The 14,341-nt window shown below is 42.5% G+C and overlaps 1 protein-coding gene across 3 annotated transcripts; it reads right to left on the reverse strand.

Moving 5' to 3' along the window:
* Positions 1-1,417: 1,417 nt before the first annotated feature.
* Positions 1,418-13,936, reverse strand: Ypel5 (yippee like 5). 3 transcript variants are annotated; one of them, XM_021645709.2, is made up of 3 exons: positions 13,800-13,936; positions 4,636-4,800; positions 1,418-2,340 (listed from the first exon to the last, which is right to left on the reverse strand). In XM_021645709.2, the coding sequence occupies exons 2-3, from the start codon at positions 4,774-4,776 to the stop codon at positions 2,116-2,118; spliced, it is 366 nt and encodes a 121-aa protein (XP_021501384.1). In that variant the 5' UTR covers positions 4,777-4,800; positions 13,800-13,936; the 3' UTR covers positions 1,418-2,115. The 3 variants fall into 3 exon arrangements, with proteins under 3 accessions (XP_021501384.1, XP_021501385.1, XP_060220641.1); XM_021645710.2 differs by lacking the exon at positions 13,800-13,936 and adding an exon at positions 12,982-13,292; XM_060364658.1 differs by lacking the exon at positions 13,800-13,936 and adding an exon at positions 10,204-10,442.
* Between the last annotated feature and the right edge of the window lie 405 nt (positions 13,937-14,341).

Here is a 14,341-nt window from a genome sequence, read left to right on the forward strand (position 1 = left end):
CAGCAAATTAAAGTTTTTAAATGAAGGTATCAAGTGGCTTGTTGAGTTAACAATGTGACACTTACTTGTTATTATTAACCAATTAAATTTTCACATATACTAAACCACAGCTGTATATGTGGCAAAATGATCTTGTAAGTTAATGATGTCACACTTAAGTGTTTTCAGGGATAAAGAAAGTTAACTATCACTCTACCACTGTCAAGCAAAACAAGCAATAGCTATTCAAAAGCATGGCATTAGCTGGGTGTGGCAGTACACACCTAATATCTCAGCAGATAGGAGAAAGGCCGACCCCTGAGTTCAAGGCCAGCCTGTTGTTAAATACCAACTAAATTCCAGGTCACCCAGAGCTACCCAGGGCCACACCATCTCCAAACAAACAAAAAAAAACAAAACAAAAAAAATTATGGGTTTAAAGATTTAAAATAACAAAGATGATCACTAAATAGAATCAGTGAAAAATAAGTATCAGTTCTGTACCAATGAAAGACAAAATATACTTTATTTTGATAGCAATGCACGTGGTGCTGTAGGTGAGGCATGCAACTAGAAATCTGCATATCATCACAGGCCAGTGTGGAATCAGTGGAAACGAATACTATTCTTCAGCCTCGAAGGTGTCATTCAAGTTGAAGACAGAGTAGCATTCATTCACTGGAAGTGCAGTAATGCAGTATTATACTATTCTTACCCAGACAACCATGCCACTAACCAAGAGTGCAAAGCCAAATAGAAGCTTGATACTCAGAAATCACTTTTAGTTAGTATCAATGACAGAAAGATTTAACTTATTCAACTCAGGCAAATTTCCTTCATAGACGAGCTAGAAACAGCATACAAACATCCATCTGATCATCTGTGTAACTAGCCAATTTCCCTCTCCTGTATTTCACCAAAACCAAGTGCCTAGAAATAGTTTGGATAAAAGCATATTCTAATACTTTGTAATGTTATAAATTTAGGGCTGAGTGAAAACCTTCTATTGGATAGAGGAGAGATATCAGGTACAGTTCAAATGCAACAGCTGAACTTCTAAGGGAAGATGTGAAATAATGATGCTAAGAAAAGATCCATGAAACTTTGACAAGCGCTAAAAACTTGTCAAAATCAATTCACAAATGTTGGGGAAAGCTGAAATACTTTGTGAAGCAGTTTTAGATAAGTTGCTTCATTTTCCCCTTCTTTAGAATAGATGCAGATTAATAGTTTATACAAGGATGCACACTGATATTTTGCTCAATTGTTTTCTAAATGCAATACTGTAGATTTAAACAGTATGCTTTCATTCACACAACTACTTTATACACAGCAATGTAGCTTAACATTAAGAAGGATCACTTTAACTATTAAGAAAATCACTTATCAAACCTTTGCTTTTATAAGGTATTTTTAAAAGCAACACAGGACCAAAACATCCAACTATCACTTTATTTATATTACTATGCTTAAGTTACATGGAAAAGACAACCAAGCAGTTCTGCCCCATTTCAGAAAGTTTCCAATCAACACCAAGTAAGTGGTGACAAGTAACTAGTGGTGGTGACATCTGTTGGGTCAAGACTGACAAGGAAGAATGGGTTCTGGTGCTACAGTTCCTCTCCAACAAGAATATGGCACATGGCCAGCACAAGCCACGCTAACACTGAGCCTCCAGCGCTGGGCACAGATTCGGATCTCTTCTTGAAGCTAGCAAATTAAGTGAAATAACTGGGTTAAAAAGAAAATTTAAAACGAAGCCCAAATAAGTTTAAAACCATGCTCTTGACGTATTCTCCACTCAAAATGTATACAAAACACTCCTTTTCACTCTAAGGACCCCAATTTTTTCCCTCACATAGCCAACCATGTAGCTGCAAACTCTTCTGCCTCAAGATGTAAACATAGGGAAAAAATTAATGGCATCTGCATAATAGTCTCTCTACAAACTGCTGTTGGATGAAAAATACAAAATTAAAAAAAGAAAGAAAGAAAGAAAGGTTCCATCTTAGATTCTCACAACCTCTTGTTCCGCAGTTCATGAATCCGACTCTGATGCTAAGGTGACAGTGTATGTAAGTAGATTTTTGTTTTCAGTGAAGGAGACCTGGGAAAAGATGGATTTATCTTTTTTCTTCAAGAGTTATCAGATGGTACATGCTCCTCAAAGCCTTCACTCTCTCGAACTAGTGCACGTTCCAGGATCACACGGCCTTCCTTATAACGCTGGCTGTCTTCAGTGGCAAACTCATAGATCCATCCCAGTTTGCTATTGCAGTTTTTGCAGCTCACATCTCGAACCATGTGGCGGCCAGTGAGCATAACCCGATCTTGAACTTCACTGTACTGCAAGTTAACTACCTAAAAACAAAAAACCACACACAACAAAACAACATACAAACAAAAAACCATTATAAAGTCATGTAAGTTAGCTGACAATAAGTAAATAAATGAGCAATTGAGTATTACATAGCTGTGTAAGACCATGATCCCAGTACGGAGAGGCCAAGGCAAGAGGATAATGAATTTGAGGTAAGACTAGCCTCACTATACAGTGAGACCCTGCCCCAAAACAACAAACCACCAACAAGTTTAGTGGACAGAAATTGTTACTTTAGTTATACTCATGACAGCCATTCACAACTGCTTTTAAGAGAGGCTGGGATAACTAGGCCTTTAATCCTAGAATTTGGGAGGTAAAGGCAGGAAAGAAAGGGGTTCAAGGCCAGCCTCACCCACATCATTCAGTTTCAGGACAAATACATAAAAAAAAAAAAAAAAAGCTACTGAGACAGGTAAACATCTGGAAATTACAGTGTACTGGGAATCTTACGTGACAATTTTGTTAGAGGTTTATTTGATTTTATATGGATGAGTGTTTTGCCTACATGTATACACGTGTGTTCAGTGCCTGTGAAGGTCAAAAGGCACTGGAGCCCTTGGAACCAGAGTTAGAGATGGCTCTGAGTCACATGGAAGCACCATGTGAGTTCCAGGAACTGAACTTGGGTTCACTGCAAAAGCAAACAGTGCTCTTAAAACTGCCAAACCATCTTTCTAGCCCCTAATCTAATGCAATCTTTATGCAGTACTAGACAAGTCCATGTCTTACGATCTATATGACAGTTATATTTCTGGTATAGTAAAGAAAAAGGTCTGGAAGTGAAGACAAGAGATACAAGTTTGGGTATAATCATTAATTCACTCTGTAGTGATGAATGTAAATAAGATAATCAAAGAACCTATTACAGTAACATCATCGTTCCATGAAGCGTCCTATTTATTTCTGAAGACATTCTATATACACAAACAGGCTGAGAGAAAGGCAAAGCCTGCCACAACTATACAATATATTAATTTTCTAGTAAATTCAAAATAATGAATACATGAATTGGAATCTAAAATAATCTGTGGAGAATTTCCAACCATTCAAATACCCAACAATCCTTTATACTTTGGTTTCCCCTAATAGACCAATGGTAAATACTTGTGGTTATAAAGGTTATGTGGTCTTAATTCCAACTATTTGACACTGTAACATAAAAACCAGAGACTCTAAGTAAAGGAATGAACAAGATTGAAGATTATTTACAGTTAACAGGTAGCTGGCCTGCCACAGTGGTGACTTCTCCTCTGTAAAATGTCAAGGGGAACACACTACTGATTCTCTGAGAGGCTTCTTTACTCAGAACAGAGGAGTATCTGCTAGTGAAAAGTTTATCTGACCTTCTAAAAACAGTCACTTAAGACTAGATCTGGCTGGGGGGGGGCTCGTGCACACCTTTAATCCTAGCACTAGCACTCGGGAAACAAGAGGCAAGTGGATTCCTGTGAGTTCAAGGACAGCCTGGTCTACAAAGTGAATTCTAGGACAGCCAGGGCTACAGAGAAACCCTGTCGTGAGAAAAAATAAAAACAAGCCAACGAACAACAACAAAAACCCTACATCTGTGTCTTAGCCTAAGACTTGGAAATTCAACTGTGCTAGGCTCAGTATGCACAATCATGTCAACCAATTTCAAAACAGGACCAACATTTCGTGGCCAAAGAGAAGAGATGCACAGTTTCAAATCTGTAAATGCTTTCCTTTTGGTAGATCCAAAGAAGCCAAATGAGAATAAGAAAGCCGACTGGCTACAACAAGAGAAGCTAGCTATATTCACTTTCAACAAATAAGCTCCAATAGCTATCTCCATGGTTCAATCAGTGATGTATGAGAGAAAACAGGTATCTTCACTCTCTGTCTCCAAATTCTGTCAAGACACTAAAATTTTTACACTGAACATTTCCCAAAAAAGGGACCTGTCCTTCGTAATTGCCATTTTGAGGCAGAGACTCACTGGGTAGCTGAAGCTGGCCCAACTGACCTAAACTTAATGTGGCCATCTTCCTGCCTCGGCTTTCCAAGCACTGGGATTTTAGACAGGAGCTACCACACCCCACCTCTCTTCTTCTAACACATTATTAGAAGGCTTTATAAAAATAAATTATGTTCCAACACTGTATCCCTGAAATCCCAATCAGAAACAAACTAACAGACAACTTCTGTAGGCTTCAGCCCCACTCTGATAATTTCTGGTATCTGTAAACTCTAAAGGAATAGTCTAGTGTTGCTATCAAATCCATATATGGAGGAATGGAGCTTTTTCTACCCACCTTGTTAAAAAGAAATGCTCTACCAGTGGCGCCTGTGAACCGAGTAGAGATGAGCTCTGACCGGTTGGTCAGGATTGTATCACAGTTTGCACAAGAAAACAGACGGGTACCGCCGATATGATCAAGGAAGATTCTGCCCATTTTGATAGATGAAGTTCTAAAAACCTAGAACAAATAGATAAAGGTAAGACATACATTATTTTAAGAAAATTGGTAGCAGCTATTGGGGAAGGTGTTATAGGTTATGTATAAACTGAAATCTTCTAGTACTTGCTGGGTAAACTATCTGACTCTAAATGAAGGGATTCAAAGTTCACACACTGAACAAATAAACAAGACATCTGAAATTATTAAGAGTCATAAACACGCTTAATCAAGACTAAGGAATTTTATCACTTCTCTTTTGGTTAGTGTAAGGAATAAGGAGAGACTGAAGTTATATATATATATATATATATATGTATTATATATTTACACATATACATATGTATAAATACATACATACATGTAAAGCATTGGCATAGAGGATGATGGCTGGAGAGATGCTCAGTGCTCTTAGAGCTCTTACTGCTGGTACAGAAGACCTGGGGTTGATTCCCAGCACCCATACAAAGGCTCACAACTATAAACCACTTCCAGGGGATCCAATGCCCTCCAAAGGCACAGACCTACATTCAGGCAAAACACCCATACACAGATGTGGGAAGTTAGCATGGCACCAGTGTTAAATCTATATTCTGAGCAGATGGTACATAACTGGAGGAAAGGCTCAAGTGTGAAGCACAGGTGTGGTGATCAGGTAAGAGCAGATAAACGTGCAATTTCAAAACAAGAAAGGGCTGGGAATATAGTTCATTGGTGGAACACTTGCCTGGAAGTTCTGAGTTTTAGTCTATCCCAGCACCACCACAAAACAACAAAACAAAAAATAACATACACATTCACAAACCCCACATACCAAGAGGGGACCTGAGCAGATATGGTCACTGCGTATATTGACCACTGTAGAGGTATAACAACACAAACTTCAGTAAGTCTGGGTCTAAAGTCTATGGAGCACTTATTTTAAAACTCACAATTCTAGGAGGGTTTCACTTTCCCCAAACTTCACCCAAGAGAGCTGACAGGTCAAAGGTTGCAGCTGTTACAGAATAGTAGCTGGAATGCAGTTCTACAAACTCCAAAACAAAGTTCTTCCATTACCCTCTACCAATTTTCACAAAGGAAGGGGGTCTCAGTGCAGACCTAGCTAAAGGCTAGAGCAACCAGGACAGAAAACAAGAAAATGGACTTTCCAGTTCAGGCCAATCTGGATACAGAAAAGGACTCTGACTCAAAACATAGAAGTTTGGGAGAAGAGGGCTGAGGATGTAGTTTAGTGGTGGAGTGCTTACCTAGTGTAAGGTCTAGATCCACTCCTTAGCACCTGGTGCTCTTTCACAGAACCCATGAACCAGCTCCCTCTCCATGGTCACTCATATACACATGGCTGACCAACACATACATTGAATCTTACAAAAATAAAATTTGGGAGCAGGAGAGAAGAAAGAAGTCAGTGGTTAAGAGCACTTATTGCTCTCGCAGAGGGCTCTCAAGTTCAGTTCCTAGTGCCTGTAACTCCAGTTCCAGGAAATCTAATACCCTTTTATGAGCTGCAAGGGACCTGCGAACACAATATATATATACACACACACAAATAAAAACACCAAAACCTTAAAAACAAAAACTGGGTAGAAGGGCCTGCACTTTGTGTGTCTGGATCAGGTGATGGACTGCACAACATATTCCCCCATAGCAGCTGAGTACTGTTAAACAGTTTATAGTTGTTCTATCCCATCCCAATTTATTTTTTCATTCTCCACTGTGGTTTACACAATTACTTTACCTGTTTTGGTACCACTATTTCAACTTATGACTCTCAATATAAATACAGCATTAAACACACATGTGAGCAATTGACTTCTAGTGCTTATAATAACATATTGTTTAACAAAAGGATCGCAGCAAGATTTCACAGCTCAGCCGTTTTAGTCATTTAGTTTCAGCTAGAGTTTCTGGAATTTGTTTTAAAGGTAATTTTCTTTCTAACTTTAAATATCAGATACGATTTATTTTAACTACAGTGAAATAAACACTATTTCTAGATTGACCTTAGATGCTACTATGGAAGGTGCCTTGGTTCCAAATGAACTTTATGCCTTCTACCCTCATCATTCTATCTTTGGCTCAGTACTACAGGAATAACTGTGACCGACCATTTGGTACTGAGGGTAAATAGACTTAATAAGCCTTCTTTCCTGCTTCAAATTCATTCTATTTTTTACTTTACCCAAGTATTTTTTTACCAGCTTCAATTATATGATTCATTATCAAGACTAAAAATATCTAAGAACTTTATGTTACATGATTCCTGATTGTGACTGCCATTTACAAATATACATATTTGAAACCATAAAATGTAGCTTTTCTTTGCCAAAAAAAGTTATACTGTCACCAATGTGAGGACATTTGGGGAGTAACTGGGTCATGAAGACAGACTGTCATTAGAGGAATGAGGCCCTTACAGAGGCTCCATAGAGCTGCCTTGCCGAAGACACATTTAAAGGAGGAGAGGGGGATCAAACAACCAGGAAATTGGCCTTTACTAACACTTTTTCTTTGAACCATGATAAATAAATTCCTGTTGTTTATAAACCACCCAGACTACAGTACTTGATTATAGGACCTCAAGAAAGCCCTGAGGAGACATTAAAAGTTTTAAGAGTTGTCATATTTGTCTGGACCTGGACAGTATGAACTGTGCCTTAAACCTAAGTATGTTTGTTTCAAAGGTAATTTTCTTTCTAACTTTCACATATCAGGCATGATTTATTTTAACTACAATGAAATAACTAAAATCTATATCAACCTTAGAGGGTAAATAGACTTCTTTCCTGCTTCAAGTCGAGTGTAGGAGACACTGCACTTGGCACATATCATTTAACTATGGTAATTCTTAGAGTGTGTGTGTCTGTGTACACAGAAGTAGGGTAATATATGTATGTGTGTGTACACAGAAGTAGGGTAATATATATGTGTGTGTGTGTGTGTGTATATATTACCCTATTTTTATAGGTGCACAAATACAGGCCACGTATCCCACAAATCCACAAATAGCCAAGTTAAGCTCTAAACTGAATCTTACTCTAGTTCTCACTTCTCATGGCAAATAGCTGCCGGAGTCGTTCTCTCTCCCTCAGGTTGACCACAAATTCCTCTCCTCCGATAGTCCCTAATTTAGTGGCAATCTCACAAATTAGTCTGCAGCCAGTCGCTTCTCCTAGGCTCTAGCACCAACCAGCTTCCTGGGATTATTTTTTACTCCTAAGCATTTCCCAGATATGCTGTTTTTGGTTGATTTAGCAGAATCTCCAATCTTTTCAGCTGTCACAGTTGGCCAACATCCTTTGTCAATCACTGTGTCCCATTGCAAAAAGTTTATCATTTGATACTTTACTGTGCTGAAGTTCCATTTACAGCTGCAATTAGGGCCCAGCTCACAGTATGGCTTACGTTATACTTACAATGCTCCTTCTACTCCAACACTTGGAGCAAAAAGCACTGCAGTATTATTTTGTAACTCACAAGTAAACAAGGCCCTTCTGGCAGTACTTTTCCATAGTCCCAAACTATACAATCCTAAAAGGCTGAAGTATCAAACGTGGTTGTTGAGTAGTTTACCTTCTATAACCTGAAGTAGTGAGAGACCAGGTTGAAAACATAGTGAGGTTCATAGATAATTCAGGCATTTTAGTAATTATCTTCAATTTCTTCTCCCACCAAACAGCATCCTTAGTCACCTGGAATTTCTAATTTCTACCTGCACCTCAAGACTCTAGTGAAGTAATTACATTTTAGCATTTCCACCTTTATTTTATTTTTTTTATTACACAATTTGTAAGTTTTTTTGTTTTTTTTTTTTTAAGGAAATTACTTTTCTTTCAGGAACCCATGACACAATATCCCTAGGAATCAATGACTAGAAATTGGACATGATGGTTTTGTATAAATCCCTAGTTTCTAAGTCATAAAATAATTATCTAAAAAGCCTGTTTGGCTATTTTACATATACAGGAGCAAATGAAATATATCTCATAGTTCTTTTGGTCTGACTCTGAAGATAAGCGTATTGGCTACTGTTCCAGAGGACCTGAGTTTGGTTCTCACACATAGGCTCACAAACACCTGTAACTATAGTTCCAGGCTATCTAATGCCCTCGAGTCTGGCCTCTACCTGCAGCAGACACACAACTAGTGCAGACTACCTGTAGGCAAAACACTCACACAAATAAAACCCAAACCAACAAAACAGGGGTCAGCCAACCAAGAGCAGCAGGCCAAAAATCTAGCTCACACGCTAAAAATAAAATTATTCATTTAAAAAGGTTAAAAAGAAAATATCAACTATTTTAGTGGTGATAGCTTCTTTGTAACACAGCCACACTCCTTCGTTTATACTTAACTCCTTGCTAGCTACTGGCAGAGTCCAAGTGGCTCCTGTAGGAACTGGCTTGCAAAACTCAGAACAGTCACATCTCAGTCCATACAGGGAAGTTCATCCTGCTTACGAACACAATGAAAGAAGCCTTTCTCAGAAAAACAGAACTTTGGTTGGCAGTCAGGTGTAAAGATCAATTGGAATAGCTGACAAATTACTAGAGTCCCATTCCCATTTTCTTCATGGATTTTCTGGCTAAAATCATTGGTGCTCTGAGTTGACAAGAGTGGCTCAGGCCTGTAATCCCAGCATTCAGAAGACTGAGCAAGAAATCATGAAAAGTTTGGAGCCAGCCAATGTGAGTCCCAGTCACAAAACCAAAAATCCTTAGCTTTCTGTAGCCAGTTGAGTATACTGAAAAAGATCATTCAAATCAATAATATATACCTCAGCTGTTGAACCCTCTATTCACCCACAGGGACTAATATAGTGTGGCCTAGATTACTTAAAAACACTAAAGCCAGGTGCTGTTTTTAAATTTTAGCTCTCCCTCAATATCCTTGTGAACTTTGACAAATTACCCTGTTTCTATGCAAAATGGCAACAGCAGTATCTCTGAATGAGAATTAAATGGAAATAGTATATACAGAGAACAGTGCCCTGTACAGTGAATGCTAAATAAAGATCATAAAAGTAGACTACACATCTCATTCTATCTCTGTTCCACCACAGATGAAGCAGGGTTCAGAATGGATACAAAACAGTAGCAACTAACCAGCCTCACCTCCTGTTAATTATCCTCATATTAAGTAACGGTTTAATAGAAATTATGAACAGGACAAAAGCTAGAAACCTAAGATTTCAAATTCTTAGTGTCTATACTCTTAACCCTTAAAATAGGTATCTGCCCTCCCTATAATTAATACTATAGTTTGGTCTCAATCCTTGAAAATGGATTTAGCCTAAGGAGGCACCATTTCCTAGCTCTAAAAATACCAGCAAGAACAATAGGCATCTATTTGCATTTACACAGGACTTTTGGTGGAAAACACCCACTTCAGAAAGACAATTTCCTAGTTAAGGAATTGTACCTTAGGGGTATTGCCATAAACACTTATCATGATGCTCCCTCCAACACTAGACAGAGCAGAGGGGATTTTTCATTTCACCAGATGGGGGAAGACAAAGACTGTGTATACAGAGCCCGGTACACACGAATCTAGTATGGGAAGGGTTACAAAAAGCTGCCCCTTCCAGTAGTTTGTTTTGATTCTGCTAAAATGAATTCACATGGAAGCATGGCTGTGTATGTTTTTCAGTCTCTTCTCTCTAGAACCAAGGAAAGAACAAAAACCATGAAAATTTTAATAGCTGGGTTAATTATTATTATAGTAATAAACATTTGATGTTACTGCAATTTCATTAGTTATCTTCATAGCAATCTGTAAAAATATTCTACTTAAAAGTTACACAGGAGAGGCTGGAGAGATAGACTCAGTGGTTAAGAGCACTGTCTGCTCTTCCAAAGGACCCTGGTTCAATCCCTAGCACCCACACAGAAGCTCACAACAACCAATTCTAAGGAATCTGACACCTTCACACTAATACACATAAAATAAAATTAAATAAATTATTTTTAAAAGTTACATGGGGAAACAACAGTTCAATTTATAAAATCTATTTTCCTTTCTGTGATACCAGAAATCAAATCAAGTACCTTGTATGTGCTAAGCAGACACATTATCACCATGCTACAAGTCTAGGCCAATTTTCTTTACTTTTACAAAATGGTTAGCAAGAGGTAAGTTTCAATGACACAAGAAGGCCATGTTATCCTCTTACAGTACCGTATCAGTTCACTCTGTTGGGTCAAATGATGTTCTGCTTGTGGGACAGTAATTTAAGTATATGCGTCTGGTCTTCTAAGATAACGCCTTATATGTTTTGTTAACTTCCATGCTGACTAGATTTCTAGAATACTGCTTAGTCATCAGTAGAAAATAAGAGCAGTCACAACTCAGCAGCTAATCATGAGTCAGCAAATAATCTGAGTTGGTCATCTCCCCAAAAAATTCTTGGCAAGACAAACATGACCCCCTTTTTTGTTGTGATACAGTACCAAAAGCTTCTTGGTGATAGCTACAGTATAGTTTGTGAGATTTCCAGACTGAAAATTCAATCTAGCAAATTCAAATCTAGCTAACAGTTAAAAAAATTACAAACTTGTTACTACCCAGCATTACCAGGGACAATAATAATTTACATAACTATCAAGGTACTCTAAAACAAAGAACAGTCTAGATACAAGTATACTTAGGACTATCTTCATGTCTCATGAATATATAGTTAGCACTAACTTCATGTCCCCCACTTTTTTCAGAGACGTACAAGCTTAATTTCTTTTCATAGGGCTTGGGACCTCATTTCCTCATTAAATTTAAACATTTTTATTAGACCTATTTAATTGTGTGGGGGACATGGAGGTCAGGACAGCTTTGTGGAATAAGCTCTCTTTCAACCATGTGGGCCCCTGGGTTAAAACTCAGGTTGTCAGATTTTTATTAAGCACCTTTACCTGCAGCGCCTTCTCACTGCTCTGTTTCTACTCTTTATTGCTTCTAAATCTCTTTAGTGGACAGAAATGGCAAATGAGTCTAGAAAGTTTCAGTATTTCAACTAGATGTGCTTTTAGAAGAAGCCAAATAAATACATTTTGCCAAGCACGTTTGGAAAAGTTACTGTTAAAATCCAAGTTGGATTCACTGTGTGCCTTTCCTACAGATAAGGTGGATGGTGGCTATACATAAACTGCGGGGGAAAATCTGTCCTGAAGAGCAGACCAGACCAGAGTGAAGGGGAACACTAATTAGCACACCAGGAACCTCTCCACCAAGGCCAATGAGGCAGGACTGCCAAAGTTCAAGGGCAGCCTGGCCTACAGAGGTAAGACTACTGAGAAACAAGTGCATTACTTCCTTCCAAAGAGGACAAAATACCTTGTGCTTGAGACACACGCGAAGCTGTGAGCCAGTGTGTACACACAGACACACACATCCACATATGTAGGTCTGCCAAATTGCACAGGCTCCATCCTCTCGATATCTGTAAATGCTCCAGGGCTCTTTTTCCTAAGCCCTTCGGGCCAAAAGCAACCCATAGGCTTTTCATGTTCTGGGCCCAACATCAGTTCTCTTAAGAATACTTCCTACTTCCTCCTCCTGGTGTCTCACTGCCCCATCTTTGAACTTTTGTAACACTCATTTCATAACTTAGCAATATTTAGCATGTTTCTCAATTTTATTGAACTGGGAGCTTCCAGAGAGGAGAATTCGCTTTTTCTGTCCTCTCCTTCTTACGTAATACACTATAAGTAAATGTGATTAATTCTTAGTAGCAGAACCCATCAAGACGCTTGACATCTGGCACAAATATGCACCCTGGACGCACTGAAAGATTTTGGCTTCCTCTGTGTGGGAATGCAGCTACAACCCTGCCTATGTGGCTATGCAGAACTGTCTGACAGGTCCCCTATTATGTCTGTTACTTCGCCAGCAAGTTCACTTATTTTTCCAAAAGCACGGGAAGCCCGAGGGCACTTTCAGTTTTTCCATCTGTCAAAGGACATCTGGAATAGAAATCCTCAGATTTCCAACAGGGCTCTGTAAACGGGAAAAAACAAAACAAAACAAAGTTTACAAACAAATGAGCCGTACACCTTCTCTTACTGTCACTCCGAAGGGAGATTAGCCGGTGTCGGGATTAAACAGACCTCCGGACTACTGCGGCTCTCACTCCCGCCGGCGGCACTCGGCCGTCCTACCTCCCCCTCGAGCGGCGTGGAAGAAACGGGCGTGCAGGAGTCTGCCTACCTCCGCCAGCAGGAAGGAGCCCCGGGCCGGCTCACCGAGCTGCCGCGGGGTCCCCGCCAGGCCCACCGCCCGCAGCCGGCCCAGCTGATCGCGCCCACGTGACAGCCACCAGCCAATCGCCGGGCGCGAGGCGGAGAGAGCGGCGGCGGTGGTCCGGCCTTCGCGGCACAACAAACACTGGCGGACCAGCTGGGCGCGCGCGGGCTCCGGGGCGCACGGCCCCGGCGGGCTCCCTGGCACCGTCCCCGCGCCCGGGGGTCCCAAGGGAGCGGAGGGCGGCGCGGCGGGGGACCGGCGCCGAGGCGGGCATGGCCCACGGCCGAGGCCCCGCGGCGCGAGCCGGGCCTCCTCCGCCGCGGGCGGGGTCCAGGGCGCGGGCCCGCGGGCCGACTGGGAGCGGAGCCCGCGCGCGCCCCCGACGCTGCGGCGGGGACGGCGGCCGTGGGGGCGGGGCGGCCCAGCAGCGGGGGCGTCACCGGGCGAGCCGTCCGAGGGCCGCGGCCGCCGGGAACCGCGGGGAGGCGAGCGGGGGCCGCGGGGCGCCGGGGCTGGGGGGTCGTCGCGGCTGTTGCGGGCTCGCGGGGCGCTCGGCTGCGCGGCGGGGGCGGCTCGACGGCGGCCGCCGCGCCCCAACCTCACAAAGAGCCACGGCCCGGCCCGACGGCCCCGAGGGGACCCCGGTCGGGTGGGGACAGGGAAGAGTCACTTCCTGCCAGCGGCCCCCGCCCCGGGCCGCTCCCCCGAGGGCTTCGAAGCCGCCGGCCCCAGGGCGCCGAGCCCCCGCCGACCCCGAGCCCGGCCCCCGCCGCCGCACTCACCTGCGCGCCGGGGCTCGGCGCTGCCAGCAGCTCTTCGCTCCTCAGCTGGGTCGGAAGCCCCTCGGCCTCCAAGTCTTCAGGTTTAGTCAGGCCTTGGCCCCGCCTCTCCCCTGTCTGGCCTCGGCGTCAATCACCCGGTGTGGCCCCGCCCTCTCCTCAGGCGGCTCTCCCGGTTGGCCCGCAGTACCCTTCATTTCTAGGCTCCGCCCCTCCCCTTGGCACTCTGCCCTTTCCGCCGGGCCCCGCCCCTACCCGGGCTCGCCCTCCCCCACTCGTGCTCCCCTACCCTTCGCCGCCCACCCCGCCCCGAAGCCGCAGAGGATGGGCGGACTCATCGCTGCTCGTCCCGCCCCCAAGTCGACACCTTGCAGCCTTCCAACCAATCAAGGAGGTTTACTCGGCCGAGGCGGCCAATGTGGTGAGGCCGAGGCCCGGCCCCTCCCTTCCCAGCTGAGCGCACACAACACAGCATCCACGTGAGCCAGCTTCTTAAAGGAGACGCCTCGGCTTTAATTGCCGCAGCTGGGACTCATTGCCCGTCA

Source organism: Meriones unguiculatus, chromosome 1 (genome assembly GCF_030254825.1).
Source record: "Meriones unguiculatus strain TT.TT164.6M chromosome 1, Bangor_MerUng_6.1, whole genome shotgun sequence".
Classification (NCBI taxonomy): domain Eukaryota; kingdom Metazoa; phylum Chordata; class Mammalia; order Rodentia; family Muridae; genus Meriones; species Meriones unguiculatus.

What these genes read in the sequence shown, in the direction of transcription:
- Ypel5 (XM_060364658.1), bottom strand. Translation starts at nt 10,233, where the DNA reads ATGATAAGTGTTTATGGCAATACCCCTAAG. An exon ending in TTTATGGCAATACCCCTAAG is followed by an intron (nt 4,801 to 10,203) that starts GTACAATTCCTT and finishes TATTTGTTCTAG; the next exon opens with GTTTTTAGAACTTCATCTAT. An exon ending in GAGCATTTCTTTTTAACAAG is followed by an intron (nt 2,341 to 4,635) that starts GTGGGTAGAAAA and finishes TTTTGTTTTTAG; the next exon opens with GTAGTTAACTTGCAGTACAG.